At 56.0% G+C, this 17,639-nt stretch overlaps 1 protein-coding gene across 3 annotated transcripts; it reads left to right on the top strand.

Annotated features, from left to right (window-relative positions):
• Positions 1-4,873: 4,873 nt before the first annotated feature.
• TFAP4 (transcription factor AP-4) lies at positions 4,874-16,865 on the top strand. Of its 3 annotated transcripts, none has more exons than XM_032607173.1 (7): positions 4,874-5,225; positions 12,516-12,681; positions 12,792-12,890; positions 13,305-13,475; positions 14,079-14,219; positions 14,861-15,016; positions 15,827-16,865. In XM_032607173.1, exons 1-7 carry the CDS (start codon positions 5,137-5,139, stop codon positions 16,019-16,021), a joined length of 1,017 nt encoding a protein of 338 aa, XP_032463064.1. In that variant the 5' UTR covers positions 4,874-5,136; the 3' UTR covers positions 16,022-16,865. The 3 variants fall into 3 exon arrangements, with proteins under 3 accessions (XP_032463064.1, XP_032463065.1, XP_032463063.1); XM_032607174.1 differs by lacking the exon at positions 4,874-5,225 and adding an exon at positions 5,983-10,178 and having other exon boundaries at positions 15,827-16,833; XM_032607172.1 differs by lacking the exon at positions 4,874-5,225 and adding an exon at positions 11,350-11,990 and having other exon boundaries at positions 15,827-16,833.
• The last annotated feature ends 774 nt before the right edge of the window (positions 16,866-17,639 follow it).

The following is a 17,639-nucleotide window of genomic DNA, read 5'->3' as shown; positions in this document are numbered from 1 at the left end:
GGGCCTGGGTTTAATCCCTGCTTGGGGAACTAAAAAAAAAAAAAGATCAGATACAGTGAAGACAGAAAACAGGGCTCCTTGGAGTCACCACTGAGAGCAATTTTCATGGAGTCCTGGCTCCGGATGGAGTGAGCAGGATGGGAGAGTGAGCATTAGTACCCACTTCTGGGACAGGGAATTTTGCAGTCAAGGAGAGCAGCATAAGAGTGGTAGCTGGAAGGGGATGTATGATTGTGCTTTCTTTTTTTTTTTGGCCGTGCCGAGGGCCTTGCGGGATCTTAGTTCCCAGACCAGGATCGAACCTGCGCCCTCGTCAGTGAAAGCGTGTCGACTCAAACACTGGACCGCCAGGGAATTCCCTTTTGTTATTGTTTTTAAATGGGAATAAAGACAGCTTGTTCTCGGTGTGGGAACGACCCAGTAGAGGGCACGAGGTAAGGATGCAGGGGCTGGGTGGGTGGGGGGATAGCTGCTGGAGAGACATCTTTGAAGAATTCACATGGAAGGTTTCTCCGTGCACAGACAGAGTGCGGACACGCATCCAGACACAGGTTAGGAGGCAGATTTCTGGTACAAGGAGGGAGGCAGAGGCGGCGACGGGAGCCTTTGGGAGAGAGGGAGGATGGACCAGGGCAACATGAAGGGATGGCCAGCTGCACAAATGAGGATCTTGTTCAGGCATTTAAAAGTGAGATGGTGGGACTTCCTTTTCCCAGCGCTGTTCAACTCCAGGGGGCAGGGCTGGGGCAAGGCAGGTGGGGGTTAGACTCACAAGGGAGCATGCATGCAAGATGATTATGTTGGTGGGCTGTGAAATCTAAGCTGGCAAAGGAGCAAAGTGAGAAGATAAGGGGCTTGCAGCACACCCCGGATCAATGGGGTCAGGCAAACTACAGCCCACGGCTCAAATCCAGCCCACTGACTATTTTTTTTATACTTAAAAGAAAAGGAAAATTTATTTGGCCGCACTGGGTCTTAGTTGCGGCACGCGGGATCTTTTTAGTTGTGGCATGTGAGATCTTTTAGTTGCGGCATGGGAGCTCTTAGTTGTGGCATGTGGGATCTAATTCCCTGACCAGGGATCAAACCTGGGCCCCCTGCATTGGGAGTGCAGTCTTAGCCACTGGACCACCAGGAAAGTCCCCCACTGACCATTTTTTAAAAACTTTTTTTTTATTGTGGTCAAAAACATAAAATTTGCCATTTTAAAGTGCACAATTCCGTTGCATTAATTACATTCACAGTGTTGTGCAACCATCACCACTATTTCCAAAAGTTTCCATCACCCGAAACAGAAACTCCATACCCATTAAGCAATAAATCTCCATCTCCCCTCCCCCCAGCCCTTGGTAACCTCTAATCTACTTTCTGTCTCAATGAATTTGCCTATTAGATATTTCATGTAAGTGGAATCATACAACATGTGACTTTTTGTATCTGGCTTTTTTCACTTAGCATTGTGTTTTCAAGGTTCAGCCATGCTATAGTATATATCACAACTTCATTCCTTTTTTAAAAAAATACTTATTATTATTTATTTATTTATTTGGTTGTGCCGGGTCTTAGTTGTGGCAGGCTCCTTAGTTGCGGCAGGGAAATCTTAGTTGCGGCATGCATGTGGGATCTAGTTCCCTGACCAGGGAAGGAACCCGGGACCCCTGCATTGGGAGCACGGAATCTTAACCACTGCACCACCAAGGAAGTCCCAGAACTTCATTCCTTTTTAAGGCTGAATAATATTCCCTTGTTTGAATAGACCACATTTTGTTTATCCATTTATCTATTGATGGACCCTGGGTTGTTTTCACCCTTGGCTATTGTGAATCATGCTGATGTGAATACTGGTATATGATCATCTGTTTGAGTCCTTGTTTTCATTCTTTTGGATGTGTACCTAGGAGTGGAATAGATGGAGCATATTGCAACCTCTGCCAGGTTTTGTATGGCTCATGAACTGAGAATGGTATGGTAGACAGAAAAATGACCTCCCCAAGATGTTCATGTCCTAATCTCTGGAACCTGTGAATAAGTTACCTTACATGGCAAAAGGGGCTTTGAGATGGGGAAATTATTCTGGATTATCTGCTTGGGCCCAAGGTCATCATATAAGGGTGTGGGGGTGGTCAGAGTCAGAGAAGGAGATGTGATGACCGAAGAAGTTGGAGTGATGCACTCTGAAGATGAAGGAAGGGGCCAGGAGCCAAGAAATGTGGGCAGGCGCTAGAAGCTGGAAAAGGTGAGGAAAGGGATTCTCCCCTAGAGCCTTCAGAAGGAGTGCAGCCCTGCTGACACCTTGATTTCAGACAAATACAACCCATTTGGACTTCTGACCTCCAGAGAATAATTTTTTTTTTAATTGGCTGCACTGCGCAGCTTTTGGGATCTTAGTTCCCTGACCAGGGATTGAACCCTGGCCCATGGCAGTGAAAGCACCGAGTCCTAACCACTGGACAACCAGGTAATTCCCTTGTGTTGTTTTAAGTCACTAAGTTTGTGGTAATTTGTTACAGTAGCAATAGGAAACTAACACAAATATTTAAAAAAAATTTTATGGAAGTACAGTTGATTTACAATGAGTTAATTTTTGCTGTACAGCAAAGTGATTCAGTTATATATATTTCATATTCTTTTCCATTATGGTTTATCACAGGATATTGAATATAGTTCCCTGTGCTATACAGTAGGACCTTGTCATTTATCCATCCTATATATAATAGTTTGCATCTCCTAATCCCAAACTCTCAGTCCTTCCCTTCCCACCCCCACTCCTTTGGCAACTACAAGTCTGTTCTCTATGTCTGTGTTTCTGTTTCTTAGATATGGTCACTTGTGTCATATTTTAGATTCCACATGCAAATAACGTTTACACGCCCTTTATAGAAAAAGTTTGCTGACACCTAACTTAGAGCAAGAAGGTGAGGGGTAAAGTCAGGTACCAAGGATAAAGGGGATTTTGCTGAACACCCTTTGAGGGCTCCAGAGGGCACAATGGACTGAATTAGGAGGTGGGAAGGGATCAGACTAAGGGGTGTACAGAGCCTCCTGGGAATGGAAAACGGCCTGGAGTCTGGGGACTTCTGGTGCTACTGCCGTGACGCGGGTTAGTGGTGGGAGAGTGTTGGAGTGGGGCGGTGGGAGCAGTGATGATATTTCAGGCCTTGGGGCAGGAGCAGCTGAGCCAGGGGTGTGTGGGTTTGTGCATCTGAGACAGCAGAGGGCTGTAGATGAGAAGACGCCTTTGGCAGAAATGGGGAGGCCAGTCTGAGTGACAGTGTGCTCGCAGGAACTGGGCTCAGGCTGGGTCAAGGCATTTCTGTAGAAGACAGAGCAAAGGGTGGACACACTTCTCCCAGCTCTCGTTCATTCATTCACCCAGGCACTGTGGACGCTGCTCATTGTACACAGTTATGTGGCCCTGTATCCTATGTTGTCCCCAGATGTCATCCTTCCTGTCCCCACAGTGAAGCCTCCCAGGGAGTGTGATGTTACACGGTCCGGGACCTGTACTTACAGAAGCAGCCTGACAGCTTACTTTAAGGATTGGAAAATATTCACGCAAAACTGCCAGGCATCTACAAGGTGCTCCGAATATCTAATAACAATAACATTTCCTAATAATAACAGTAATCATTGTTATAAGTAGCAGTATTTCAATTAGGAGGCACGATTTGGGCGGAACCTGGAAGGCGGATGGGATTGGGAAAGGCGGTGGGCAGGAGGGAGGACATTCCAAGGCAAGCGCGGTCTTCCTGAGCCAGGGGCCAACCTCCAGGAGCCAGGGGAGGGGACGCGGGAAGGGCGGACGGAACTCGCCGCCAAGGCGTCCCTCCCTCACCCGCTCCAGGCCTTCACCCCTAGTAGAGAGCGCAACCTGGCGGGGGAGCAAGTCTCGCACTGGCTTCGCCCTGAATGGGAAGATGCAGCCTTCGCCTGCCTGGGCCAAGCTAGGGCGTGCCGCCTGCTGTCCAGCCTCCCAGAGGAGGGGTAAAGCGAGGGGGCATAGGAGGCGACCCGGCATCATCCACCAAACCTCCCAGCCGCGCTGGCAGCCCGCCTCCGGGGCCGCTGCCGTCCTGGCCCGCCTCCACCCTTCCCTCCCCGCCGGGGCCCCTGCTTCCTAAGGCAGCCCCGGGATCCGAGGCGCCCGGCGCGCCCCCCTTTGCCCTCCCCTCCCCGACTCCGGGATTCCCAGGCTCCGGAACCCAGGCTGGGCGGGCAGTGGCGGGCAGCTAGGCAGGGAGCGAGTGAGGGAGGGGGCTGGCCGGCCTCTGAAGTCGGCCCCAAGTTACATGTGGGAAGCGGTGGCTATGACGCAAGTTTCCAGGGGGCCCTGGGCTCGGAGGGAGCGCGCCAGAGCAGCTCCTCTCTGTGCAGTTGCAACCGAAGAAGAAAAAAGACCGGAGCAGCACCTCAGGCCGCCTTCGCCTTCGCCGGGCCCAGCTGCGCACCCCCGCCCCCCGCCGGCCGCCAAGCGCGCAGACCCTGCACGGAGCAGCCCCCGCCGGACCCCGGGCGCGCGGACTGGGTTTCCTCGCTGTGGCTGGCTTTTTTTTTTTTTTTTTTTTTGCTACGCTTGCCAACCTGTCAGCTGATGGACCTCATCACCCATAGTGGCGCATGTAGCTCGGCCGCAGCTCGCTCCATTCACGCCGCGCCCTTCAAGACCGCCCGCGGCCCCCGCACCCGGAGCTCGTGGGGAGGCGCGCAGACCCTGGCCACCACTCGCCCCCGGGGGCCAGCGCCCCTCTCGCCCGGGCCTCGCGCCGCCCTGGGGGGCGCTGCAAATAGTCCTTTGTTTACATGCAATTCCTTACTCCGCGGAAGGAGGCCGGGGGAGTGCTGAGTTTTCACCAGCTGTTTCCCGCCTTGAAACAGACATCTGATCAGCTGCAAACACACACACACACACACACACACACACACACACACATATACACACGCCCGGGGAGGCAGGCCGGAGAGACCTCCCTCCCGCCCCTCCGCCCGCCTCCCTCCCCTCGCCGCCGCCGCAGCCAGCATCTGGGACCGGCCGATTCTGCACCTCCGTCCGGCGCTGCCCTTTGATTCGGATTTCCATCTTGTATTCTCCGGCGGACCGCGGGACCTGGCTCGTGCAGAGGAGGGGGGCCGATCGCTATGGAGTATTTCATGGTGCCCACTCAGAAGGTGCCCTCTTTGCAACATTTCAGGAAAACAGAGAAAGAAGTGATAGGAGGGCTCTGTAGGTGTGTACTCCTCCTCCCCCTCACCCCCTTCCCACGATTGCAGCCCCCGGCTAGTCCGCCCCGGCGGGCGCGCGTGTGCGCACGCATGGCCCGCGCCGCGGACCCTCTCGCCTTTCTTAGCCGCGGGGGTGGCTGCAGCCTTGCGCGCCAGGCTCGGGCCGCTCGGGGACCCTCCTCCCTCTGAACGTGGGGGCCCCCAGCGGCCCCGGTCACTTTTGTCCGCTGCAGGCGGGCGAGTCGCGACGTTTGTAAATTGCAAACAGACCCACGTGGTTCTGCAGCAGTCCCGGCCATGCTTGGTGCTGGTGGCTTTCCCCCCCCTCGCTTCCTCCTCCCCCCTCCTGCGGCGGCTTCCTTCCTCTCCCTCCTTCATCGCTCTCTCTGGGCGCCCCCTGCAAGGGGGTCTGAGGGGCCCGGGGCGCGCGTGGGGCCGCGGTGCGGACGGCTACAATGCAGCTAAGCCGCGGCTCCAAGCGCGGGGGGGCGGGCGGGGAGCCGGGTGGTGTGAGTGTTTGCAGGGAGCGGCTGCAGCGGGGTCGGGGGGGCGTGCTGGAGTCGGGGTGCGGGAGTGGGCGGGACCCGAGGGGCCGGCGCGGCCCGCCGGGAGCGCCGTGGACCCGGGCACGTTGGCGGCCACTCGCTAGCTTGCCGCCCGCGCCCGGGCGCTGTTTACTAGCGAGGCCTGGACGTGACTCTGCAGCCCTCTTGGAGTAGGCGGACCTCAGCGCGCCGCCTCGCGGGAGCAGTAGTTCTCCGCGCCGCGTCGGTGCGGCATTGTGGGAGTTGTAGGCGCGCCTGGGCCACGCTTTACCCGCACAAAGCTCTGACCCCGCGGGCGGGGTGGGCGAGGCAGGCCGGGTGCGGGGCTTTTGGGGGAAGGGGCATCAGAGGTCGCCCCTAGCCTCACCAGGCCGCTGCCCGCCGCACGTGGGTCTCCGCTGCAAACTTTCTGGTCTCGTGCCCCTTCCCCCAGCCATAAACCGAAAGCGTCCGGTTGCCCAGCAGGCTGGGTGGGTGGGTGGATGGGTGGTCCGAGATGCGTAGCCTTCCCCAGGAGGCACTTTCTTAGTTTGGCCCAGGTTGCTCCAGATATACCCTTTACCGAAGAGTTATGGGTTAGCGGAATCGCCCTGGACAGTTGTTAAAATGCACACGCCCGCAATTCCGATCGCTAGGAGACGGGCCTGGGCATCTGCATATTGAACACAACCTGCGGGACGGCGATACTGCGTGGGTTGTTCTCTGCGGGTCCAAGTTTGGGACCTGTGGCCCTTTTCCTGCCTTGCTACTTTAGGAGCGAAATGGCTCCCCAGGGCTGGGGCCACGTGCTCTGCGGTCCTGGGCAGGCAAGGCGGGGATTGAGGGAGGAGGAGCCGCAGGCGGTGTGGCCCAGGCTGGTCGACACCAGGGGCTGCAGAAACCAGGTTGGGGGAAGGTTGCTGCACACGTATACACCCCCAACACCCCCCGCCCCTCGCACAGACCAGGGCTCCCACCTTAATTACTCTTAAGTTCAAGGTGGTGGGCAATCAGCAGCACCACCCTGAGTGTTGGCCCTTCTCTAAAGACCACCTAGAGGGTTTAGCTGTAATAAGTGGAAAGAAAAAAAAAAATTCTGGAGCACATAATGCATTGTAGGGATTCGTTTTGCGAGATTTTTCTCACTGAATTGTCACAATCTTCCTCTGAGTAAAGTGGCTTTATGATTTCTGTGTGGGTGGAGGATAGGTTTGGGAAGGAACAGGTAGGGCAAGTGGTGGGGCTGGGACTTGAACTCTGATCCCAGAGCCCTGCTCTTACCCTGAGCTGCTGATTGCTCAGAGGGTGCCTGGGCAGTGAGGAGGTGGGTTGAGCTGCCCCAGATGCTGGAGTGGACATTCTGGGCCTGATCCCAGGCAGGCTTGGTACCATAGGACCCTCTGGTTGCCAGGCCTGGGCCTTGGCTGCGTCCTCTCTCGGCCCCCTAGGACTCCAGCTTGACCTGTTCCTCTTCCAAGCCCCCCTTCAGAGGAGTCCAGCAGTCCCTTAGGGACCAAGTGCCCCAGAGTTGGGCACGGGGACTACTCAGCTTGTCCAGCTGTGAGACAGTTGTCAGCCCATGCACTGGGTGTGGATTTGGGGCCTCTGGGTTTTTTCATTTTCAGGAGGAGCTGCCTGGTGAGGTAGGATTGAGTGTGGGTTGGGTGGGGCCTTCTGGCCGGATATACTCGCTTCTCAGGCTGGTGGACTTTGCTTCATCCCTCAGTGACTAGCAGGGCTCCCTGCTTCTCTCCTCAGTCTCCCCGAGGGAACAGTACCATACAGCGGGGGGCCGTACCCGACAGCGGCACGCACATAAGCTGTGTGGTTTTGGACATGTTGCCTAACTGCTCTCAGCCTCCGTAAAATGGAGCACCTGTGAAGTTTGGCCATGTGTGTGGAAAGTGCCTGGTAGCTATTAAGTGGCACTCAGATTCTTAGAAGCAGGAGCATGGTGGTGTTAAAGAGTTTACCTACTGCCTGCCTTAGGGGGGAAAGAGACCATCTCCCCTCAGAAGGAGTTAGAGAACAATTAGGGACTTTGGAGTGTGTTGGGTCCCTGGTCTGGTATTTACGAGGCACCTACTTCGTGCTGGGATTGAGGACACCACAATGAACGAGAACTTGCTCCCGTTCTAAGAGATGGAAGTCTCATGGTGCTACAGGACAAGTCAGTTTCCTTAGAGCCATGGGTTCTCCTGGGATCCTGGGTACAAACTCTGAAAAAACAAGGCATCCTGTTATCCTCAGTCTGTCTCCCTTATTTTTTTTCCTCCATCTCTTTTAAACTTCACCACGACCCTATGAAGTGAGGCAGTATTCCCCTGTTTTATAGATGGGGAAACTGAGGCTTTGAGAGACTAAGTGGCTAAGCTTGGGGTTCCACAGCTAGTAAGTGGCAGGGCTGGAGTTTCCACTTGAACCCAGTGCAGGGCTCCCTCTGAGGGGCTGGAGAAGCTGTGGGGAGGGGGTGTTTCTGATGGGAACAACCTGGACGTGGTTTGTTCTGGGACTGAGGGCAGGGTGTATGGATAGAAGCAGTGGGGATGGGCGAGGGCCCCGGGCTGCTTCAGTACCTGCTGCAGAGAGGATGGGGGCCTTGGGCATCCTTAATGAGAGGGTCGTCTTCCTCCTGTCCTCCTTTTGGGGTATGGGAGAAACCCTGCGTGGGCTTTCCCATCTCTGACTGTGTAGACATTGAGTGGTGGGTGTGTGAGTGACTTCAGGGCAGTGTGAAATGAGAGTTTTCAGTGGCTAATTTGAGGCTGGAGCTGGGCAGGGGTGTGTGGGGATTAGGGGATACCAGTTTGCCCTTGGGCTAGGCAGGAGGAACAGGTACAGATCCGGATCTAGAATTGAAGAGTCGGCTTCCTGCCCTTGAGCCTCTGGTTGGGATGTGGGCATTATTCCGGGGGATGTCTTGGGGGCACCCAGGTAGGGGGGGTGGCAGCTCTGATCTTGGCACTGGAGGCTGGTATGCAAACAGTTCCTTGGCCGTTGGCTGCCCAGCCCCAGGAGACTGGCTGGCTGAGGCTCTCAGGGAGGGAGACAAGTAAGAGAGAGCATCTGTGGACAAGGCCTCACTGCTCACCTGGGTGGGTCTGAAGTTGATGTGAAGGAGGTGGAGAACCTTACAATTACTGTAAATCATGTTTACTTCTGCAAAACTCAGAAAGAAATGTAAGAAACTTTCAGGTGTTTGCAGAAAAATCCACTTTATCTAGTAGAGTAGCAGCGAGAAATGGTAATTAGCCATCCTGTATAGGAACCCCTGGATGGCCATGATTCCACTCATCAGAACCCCTGGTTAGTCTGCATTCTATTAAAGAAACTTCCAGGGCTATTTAGGTGAGTTGGCCTTGGTGGCAGCCTAAGTCCCTATGAGGAACTGTGGCTTTGGGGTGAAGTCTGTTTTCTGGGACTTAAGTCTGTACTAGGTTAACCAGCAGCTGGTTCCTGAACGAGGAGGCTGGGCTGATGGACTTGGTGGTAAAGGGGACAGGATAGAACATTCGGAAGAGCTAGGATGAGGAGGCCCTTTCTCCCTGCCTGGATGCCAGGCCCCTTCCTTCTGGGAACTTCTGGGCTGGGGCCTTCAGGCCTGGGGCCCTGTGGTCTCCTTTGGTGTCTCCCAAGCTCGTGGGCATCCTGGAGAGAAGGGAGGGGCTGAATGTTGGCTTCCCTGGGCTGAGGTTTCATGGGCAGATGAGCTGGCTGGTGGGGCTGCGGCTGTGGTGGGGGGCAGTGGGTGTTGAGTTCTGGCTTCAGCCTGGGGAGTTGGTGGGACTTGGGAGCTGGGAAGTGCAGGAGGTGCGTTGCAGCTGTACCCTGCTATGCTCGCTCTCATGGTGTGATCTTGGGCAAGTCACTTCACTTCTGGGCCTCGTCCTGTCCCACCATTTGTCAGGAGGGCCAGGGCGCTGCCTCTTGAGGCCACACCCAGGGCTCTGGTAAGCAGGGTTATGTGTGAGCCCTCAGTGGAGGGTGCCACCCCTGGGTGGCAGAGGAGAGCATTCGTTTTGGCTCCTGCAGGTGCCTATGGTGCCCTGGTGTGGCTGCCTGACCTTGGACATGTCACTTCCCCTCCCCAAACCCTAGATTCCTTATTGCAACGCAGCCACCCAACTGGGTGTCCATGGTAGTCAGACAGGGAAAAATACAAAAAGTTCTGTGAGTGACAGTAAGAGCTAACCTGATGGCTCAGTCCTTTCTACAGGGGTGACTGTCTCCTGTCTCTCGGGGTGTCCGGCTCTGAGGGATGGTGCAGAGCCCACTCTGCCCTGTGGGTAAGAGCAGGGCTCTGGGATCAGGGTTCAAGTCCCAGCCCCAGTGCTTACTGTAGCTGTTCCTTTCCCAAGCGTCAGTGTCCTCATGCCATAAGGCCGCTTAACTCAGAGGAAGATTGAGATGGTTCAGTGAGAAAATTCCAGCAAAGTGAGTCCTTAGCACATTACATTAAGAACTCAAGACTTCTTTATATTTTATTTTATTTTATTCTTTTGGCCATGTCCCTTGGCTTGTAGGATATTAGTTCCCCAACCAGGGATTGAACCCCAGCCCACCAAATGAAAGTGCCAAGTCCTAACCATGAGACCACCAGGTTAAAACAGTAACTCTATTGCTAGGGTCTCCAGGTGGGCCTTTTGGAAGGGCCAGCACTCAGGGTGACCCAGGGCTGGAGGTGGGTCTCCTTTTTGACCCCTAACCACTCTGGTCAGCTCTGGCCTGTGGGCATCACCAGGAAGTACCCAGGGGTGGGATAAGTGGGGGGGGGGGGGCGGTCTCTCCCTGTATCTCTCCAGGGCAGGGATGGGGAAGCTCCCAGACAGATCTCAGTCACTCAGTGGCTTGGCTTCCTAAGGATATTTCTCCCTGTGTCTTTACAGTTTTTTTTTTTTTTTTTTTTGGCTGTGCTGTGTGGCATGTGGGATCCTAGTTCCCCGACCAGGGATCAAACCCGTGCCCCGTGCAGCGGAAGTGCAGAGTCTCAACCACTGGACCACGAGGGAAGTCCCCCCTCCCCATGTCTTTAATCCACCTGCCGCAGAGGGTCTGGAGGGCACTGCCAGACCCAGGAGCCTGGACTCAGTTCTGATCCACCCCCAACCCCCCCACCCCCACCCCACCCCACCTGCAAAGGGGTAGGCAAGCCACTGTGTATCAGGTCTCTGACCTGCATCCTCCCCTTTTCACCATCACCCCCACTGTAGGGGCAGGGAAACTGACAGAAGGGAGGTGCCCCTGGCCCAGAAGTGGGGGAGCCAGATGCCCAGCTGTATGACCCTAAAATTGTATCCCTCCCACTCTGAGCCCTAAGTCTCATTTGTAAATAGGGGTTGTCGGCCACCTTTCCAGTGCTGTGAGGGAACTGTATCTTGGGGAGGGTCCCAGGGAGATGCTGGGGGTGCTGGTGGAGGACAGGTCTTCAGACACCCAGCAGCGGCTGATGTGGAGCCTGCTCCCAGCCCACCCCCAGCTGACCACCCTCTCCGTGGGGAGAGGAGGCAGAGACCCAGGAGGGGGCAAGAGCGAGTTTAGGGTCCCTCAGGGAGCTGAGGGGGGACAGGTGGGGCAGGCCGGGGGGCCAGCAAGGCCTTGGTTGTATCTAGCTGTTACAGATGTGCTCCTCTCCTAGGTTTCCAAGCAAACTCCTTTTTGCCTAGGGATGGGCATGGGGGCCTGGGCACCTACCTCTTTGAGCCTAGGCTCCCGCACCAATGGAACAAGGCTGCCCAGAATCCTTTCCCCATTCTCCTAGACCCAGAGGTGTGAGCTCTCTTGGCCCAGGCCTGGACCAGGTCACCCCAGGAGGGCCCCTCAGGAAGAAGCCAGGGCTGTGGCTTTGGGTGGGGCTGGTGGCCTCTTCTGGGAGCCCAGCATCTGGAAGCCATCAGTTCAGGGGCGGGGGAGTTGCAGGAGAGGGCCTGGAAGGGGAGCATGCCTCCTCCAGGCCACACACAGGCCCACCTCTCGGGAGCAGTGGCGTTAGGCCCACAGGCCCTGCTGCCGTCTCTGCCTCCTGCCAATGCCTCTCGACAGGCAGCCTCGCCCCCTACCGCTTGCTGCCTTCTCTCTCACCCCACTGGCTGCTGCTCCTGCAAGATGCAATCACATAATATGCAATAACATCGCCTACTGCGTGCTGGGAGCCTCGATTCTCTGGCACAGGGTGGGCTTGCCTTTTGGGATGGTTGGGCTTCAGGGAGAACTGTCCCCAGGGGAGGTTGGCCGGGTCCTCTTCCTGGAGTGAGTGGTACCTGTCTTGTCTTTGAAGCCTTAGCTCAGGGTCTGGGTCCAGGCTGGGGGCTTACGTAGTAGCTTGTGGCTGTGGGGGTGGGAAGGGAGGAGGGACATCTCCCTCAGTCCTCAAGCCTGCGACCTTGAAGGAGGGGGTCTAGGTGCATAGCAAGGACCTCAGAGGTGTCCCAAGAGCAGGTGTCTCTGATTATCACCTGAGGCCACCTGCATCAGAATCACAGGGATTCTTAGCCATGTGGGTTTCTGGGCCCCACTCAGACCTGCTGGCCAGACACTGGGCTCGGGACCTAGGGTCTGCATGCTTATTTTGACACCCAGGCATCCCAGAGCACGCTACTCCATCAGCCCCCGATCTACTGGGGGTGTAAGCATCAGACAGAGCTGGTATCTTCTGTAGTGGGAGGGATGCCTGTTACACTTAGGCCCCTCTGGAGATGAATTGTAAAGACAGGGGCCACTGGGGGCAGGGCATGGAGGGCGCCCAGCCTGAGCCTGTCCCTGTCCTCCCCGCAGCCTTGCCAACATTCCATTGACCCCTGAGACTCAGCGGGACCAGGAGCGGCGGATTCGGCGGGAGATTGCTAACAGCAACGAGCGGAGGCGCATGCAGAGCATCAACGCGGGGTTCCAGTCCCTCAAGACCCTCATCCCCCACACAGATGGAGAGAAGCTCAGCAAGGTGGGCAAGTGCCAGGAGGACTTCCCGGAGGAGGTGGTGGGCTGGAGCAGGGAGATTCGGAAAACACTGTCAGCCAGGGTCCCTGATTTTTCTGTCCCTCCTGCCCTCAGGCAGCCATTCTCCAGCAAACGGCCGAATACATCTTCTCCCTGGAGCAGGAGAAGACCAGGCTTCTGCAGCAGAACACACAGCTCAAGCGCTTTATCCAGGTAGCGCCCTGCCCTCCCCCTGGCTCCCTCTCATTGACATGGGCGTGTCCGGGCCCAAACACTGGCTTGGGACTGTGATGGGGCTGTGGGTCCCTTCTTCCCCACCGACCTGCCTACTTCTGGCACTTGCGTTCCTGCCCAGGCCCTGATTTAGCCAGGGTCAAGTGCAGTGGAGTGGGCTCTGGAAGGAACTGGGTGACTTTGGGAAGCAAGTGCATTCTGCCTCCTTTCCCAGCCTTGGCTGTCTGGTGGATTTGCACACTGGGGCTCCCCAGTGCCGGTGCACCTGGGTTTGACAGCTTTGGTGGGCTGTGATGGAGCTTCCCACCCCCACTCCCGGTGGTGGTGGTGGTGGTGGTGGTGGTGGTGGTATGCAGTGTCACAGCACACTCACCGACCCCTTGGGGTCCTCAGGAGCTGAGCGGCTCATCCCCCAAGCGGCGGCGGGCAGAGGACAAGGACGAGGGCATCGGCTCGCCAGACATCTGGGAGGACGAGAAGGCGGAGGACCTGCGGCGGGAGATGATCGAGCTGCGGCAGCAGCTGGACAAGGAGCGCTCGGTGCGCATGATGCTGGAGGAGCAGGTGAGGCAGGTGGGCGGGCCGGTGGGGGATGCTGTCCAGCTCTCTTCCTTTTCTCCTGTTATTTACGGGAGCTCCTGCTTTGTGCCAGGCCTAGGAGAAGGGTGTCCATTGAGGAGCAAACCAGACAGGTCCCAGTCCTTGGGGGTCACCGTCTGCCTGGGGAGAGATGAGTCAATGGCTCTCACATCGTAATTATGCAGCTGTGATAAAGGCCACACCGGATGGGTGGGCATCAGGAGGGGGACCTGGGCTGGTTCCAGATGGGCCGCCCCATAGCTTCTCTGTGGAAGTGACCTGAGCTGAGGGTGGGAGGGCGAGTCTCACCGCTGAACAGGCAGAGAGGGGAGAAGGGTGCTCCAGGCAGAGAGAACAGCATGGGCAAAGACCTGGGGCTGGAGGCAGGCAGGGAGGGAGCATGGCATGAGGGGAGCTGCACGGGAGGGGAGCAGAGTCAGGGCGGGCCTGGCTGGCTACGGTCAGGACTTTGGTCTCCACCCCGAGGGTGGCAGGGAGGCTGACCTCAGCAGTCTGTGGGCCCCGAGCTGGGGGAGGCGCCAGGGTGTGGCCTGGGTCCTACCTCTGAGCCTGCCGTTCCACCCCCAGGTGCGCTCGCTGGAGGCCCACATGTACCCGGAAAAGCTCAAGGTGATCGCACAGCAGGTGCAGCTGCAACAGCAGCAGGAGCAGGTGCGGCTGCTGCACCAGGAGAAGCTGGAGCGGGAACAACAGCACCTGCGGACCCAGGTGAGCAGGAGGTGCCTGGAGGGGCAGTTTGGGCCTGGGCCTGGGCCAGGGCTCTCAGACTCAATGTTGGTGCCTCTGGGTGTCTAGCAGGGTGGGCCCTGGGCCTAAATCATGGTAATGCAGATGTTCCTGGCTTCCAGGTGTCTTGCATACATTATTCCATTGAATCCTTGTTGTAGCCCTTTGAGGCCTGAGCTGTTATTACTCCTGTTTACTGATAAGGAACTGGAGGCACAGAAAAGTTCAGTAACACACCAGTATCCTTAGCAGTTTGGGGCAAGGATTTGGACCCCGGCCACCTAAATTCAGCCTGAACTCCCGACCACCACTGTGTTTGTTAGGTGTGAAGTGCTGGCTTGGCTCTGGAGAGGGAAGGGCCATGCAGTCTTAGATAGCCTAAAGCCCCTCTCCAGGCCACCTTTTCTTCATTCTTAAAATAAGAGGGGTGGGAGGGGTCACAAACTGGACAGCCTCCAGCGAGTGAAGGAGGCCGATGGACTGGGGTGATCGGTGGAGGCTCTCCAGGAAGTGGGCAGAGGGAGATGGTTTTGGAGGGCCGTCCCACACCCTCTGTGGCGGACAGAAGGGAAGGGGCAGCTCCCAGAACCTTTGTAGAAAGACTGAGAGCCTCTGTCTTGCAGCTTCTGCCCACTCCAGCCCCTACCCACCACCCCACAGTGATCGTGCCGGCGCCAGCGCCCCCTCCCTCCCACCACATTAATGTCGTCACCATGGGCCCCTCCTCGGTCATCAACTCTGTTTCAACATCCCGGCAAAATCTGGACACCATTGTGCAGGTACCTGGCTTGGGGAGGGGGCAATGCATGGGGGGTCGTCCTCTGGGAATGGGCCCTTTGTGGGGAGATAAGAAAGTGGGCGACTGGCGGGGATTGAGACAGAGCTTGAGCTTTGTGGGGAGGAAGTCTGGAAGCCAGATGGGTCTCCATCTCTGCATCTGGGGTGAGGGGCAGAGAGGGGGGACTGGATGGCCCGGAAGACCCCATTCCTTCTCTCCACATGGCATTTGCTGAGGGGGGTCTTTTGTTCCCGGAGCCCCTGCTTTCAGAGTTCCTGCATCCAGCTCTTGGGTTGGTCCAGGACCTGGGATGGGGGTGGAGGGGGCAGTGACCCGTTGGGTGGCAGTGAAGCCTGGCTTCACTGTCAGCTCTGAAGGTCGAACCTGAAGTCACTATTGTGCCCAGCCTGGGGCAGAGACCTCTTGGGAGGCCCAACATTGCAAAGAAACAATTAACCCAAAACGCCCAAACAGAATAAAGGCCATCAACCCCTGGAACTTGAGTTGCACGTAAACCCGAAAAATTGAATAATAAAATTTATAACAGAGACCTTCCATAAGCCAACAGGCAGGCTTTGAAATATATAAGTGAGCGTAAGAAGCTTGTGACTTCAGGCAGCTGGGCACTGTCTCCACTCCAAGTCTTTTTCAGCTCAGCAGAGGGCTTCTGAAGTTTGTTTCTCCTGACTCTGGCAGGCTGCCCCTGCTTTGCCAGGCTTGCTTCTGGACCTTTCTTGGGGGTGTGTGGGTGGTGGGGGAGATGGTGGCTGTCCACATGGCCCCACCATCCTCATGGCAGCTTCTCCACCAGGCGATTCAGCACATCGAGGGCACCCAGGAAAGGCAGGAGCAGGAGGAGGAGCAGCGTCGAGCCGTCATCGTGAAGCCGGTCCGCAACTGCCCCGAGGCCCACGCCTCCGACACCGCCTCCGATTCGGAGGCCTCGGACAGCGACGCCATGGACCAGAGCCGGGAGGAGCCAGTGGGGAACGGGGGTCTTCCCTGACCACCCCCCAGCCCTCCTCTCCCTTCTGGGGGCTGGAGGGGGCGGGGCAGCAACTGGGAGACATGAGGGTGAACGAGTGAGGAATTTTTACAAAATTACGGCATCATTTGGGTCTCTTTTATGACCTCTTTTTCAATACTGTAAATCGACCTTTGAGTGAAGCCACCCAACCCGAGGTCCGGGGCTGGGGCGGCAGGAGCGCGTGGCAGCACCGGGACACCTGGGGCTGGGCCTCGGCCCCGGAGGCTGGGGAAGCGGACATGGAGGTGCCTGGCCTCTCTCGCCAAAAAGCATTTTTTCATTGAAACATGTTTTTAAGAACAGGGAAAATCAAACAAAACCCCAAGGTATTTCTGCCCTCCCCAGAGCCAGCCCTATGACCGTCAGTTTTTAATTCCCCCTTCCCTCCTCTTTTTGGTGTTCTTTCTCCTTTAAGCACTTACACGGGTTGGGGGTCTGGCTGGGTCGGGGCTCTCGGGGTCCGGGGGTCTCCGTTGCTTCTCGGTTGGGGTTTGCTGCTGCCCTTCTTCCCTCCCCTCCCTGTCTCAGCACTAGGAATCGCCACTCTCCACCACTGTCCGGCCCCCACCTCTCCCTCCAGGTTTCCCATCTTCCACCCCAAAAAAGTCTTTGTCTTTCTCTTTTTGTTTTGTTTGTTGTTGGTTCTTTTTTGGTTTTAGTTTTGTTTTTTTGTTTTGTTTTGTTTTGTTTTTTTTTTTACAATTTTGAGGTCTTTGTGTTCAAGGAGAAGCTATTATATTTTGTTAAGAAAGTGGGGGGAAAAAACCAAGAGGCCACTGTGCCTTTATAAAGAAACAAAATAAAGTTTGTACTTTGTTTTTTAGATTCTGTGTCTCCTGGATGTGTGCTGTCATGAGGAACTGGCGAAGGCTTCCTGGGGTAGCGTAGGGGGTGTTCTCTGGGCCCACTGGAGGGGATTGGATGTGGGTGAGTGTGATGACTCCCCCAACTTATTTGTGGTGTTATGATGAGAAATTGGTGTCCTTAGATTCCCTGGGTTTACTCTGGGGATTCTGCAAAGATGGGAGATGGTGTTGGGGCTGAGGTGAGTGGCTCCCATCTCCTCCTTGGTGGGAGGCAAGGAGAGAATGAACAACCAAGCCATAGGTTCCTGTCTCCTAGAGAAAGGACACAAGATGCTCAGTGGTCCTGATTGATCCCTAGGCTTTGCAACTTCCTCACCTTGTGTAACCCTTGGAACTTCAGTATCCTCATCTACAGAAGAGAAGTGAGCACTCCCTTATGGTGTGGTGTTTAAGAGCTCAGGTCCTGGGGTTGGTCTGCTGGTGATCAGATCCACCTTGGGCAAACCACTTGATCTTTGAGACTCAGTTTTCTCATCTGAAAGTTGAGAATCATAATGGCACAAGGACATTACATCTTAATTGGTAAGGAGGTGGTCCTTTAAATTCCTTAATCCTCCATGACCAGAGATTGCTTTATAATGTGTCCCTCTTGACCTGCTTTTCCTCAGGTACATGACAGGTACGTGGGGACTGAGGCCAGAGAGGAAGAATAGCTGATTCACATCTCACCCCACAATGAATGCCTCCAGACAGGAATTTGTTGAATAGAAAGGCAGGCAGGAGCCTGCATT

The sequence above is a fragment of the Phocoena sinus genome, chromosome 15, assembly GCF_008692025.1.
Source record: "Phocoena sinus isolate mPhoSin1 chromosome 15, mPhoSin1.pri, whole genome shotgun sequence".
Lineage (NCBI taxonomy): Eukaryota > Metazoa > Chordata > Mammalia > Artiodactyla > Phocoenidae > Phocoena > Phocoena sinus.
Note: the sequence above shows the minus strand (reverse complement) of the source record. Positions and strands in the feature narration are given on the sequence as shown.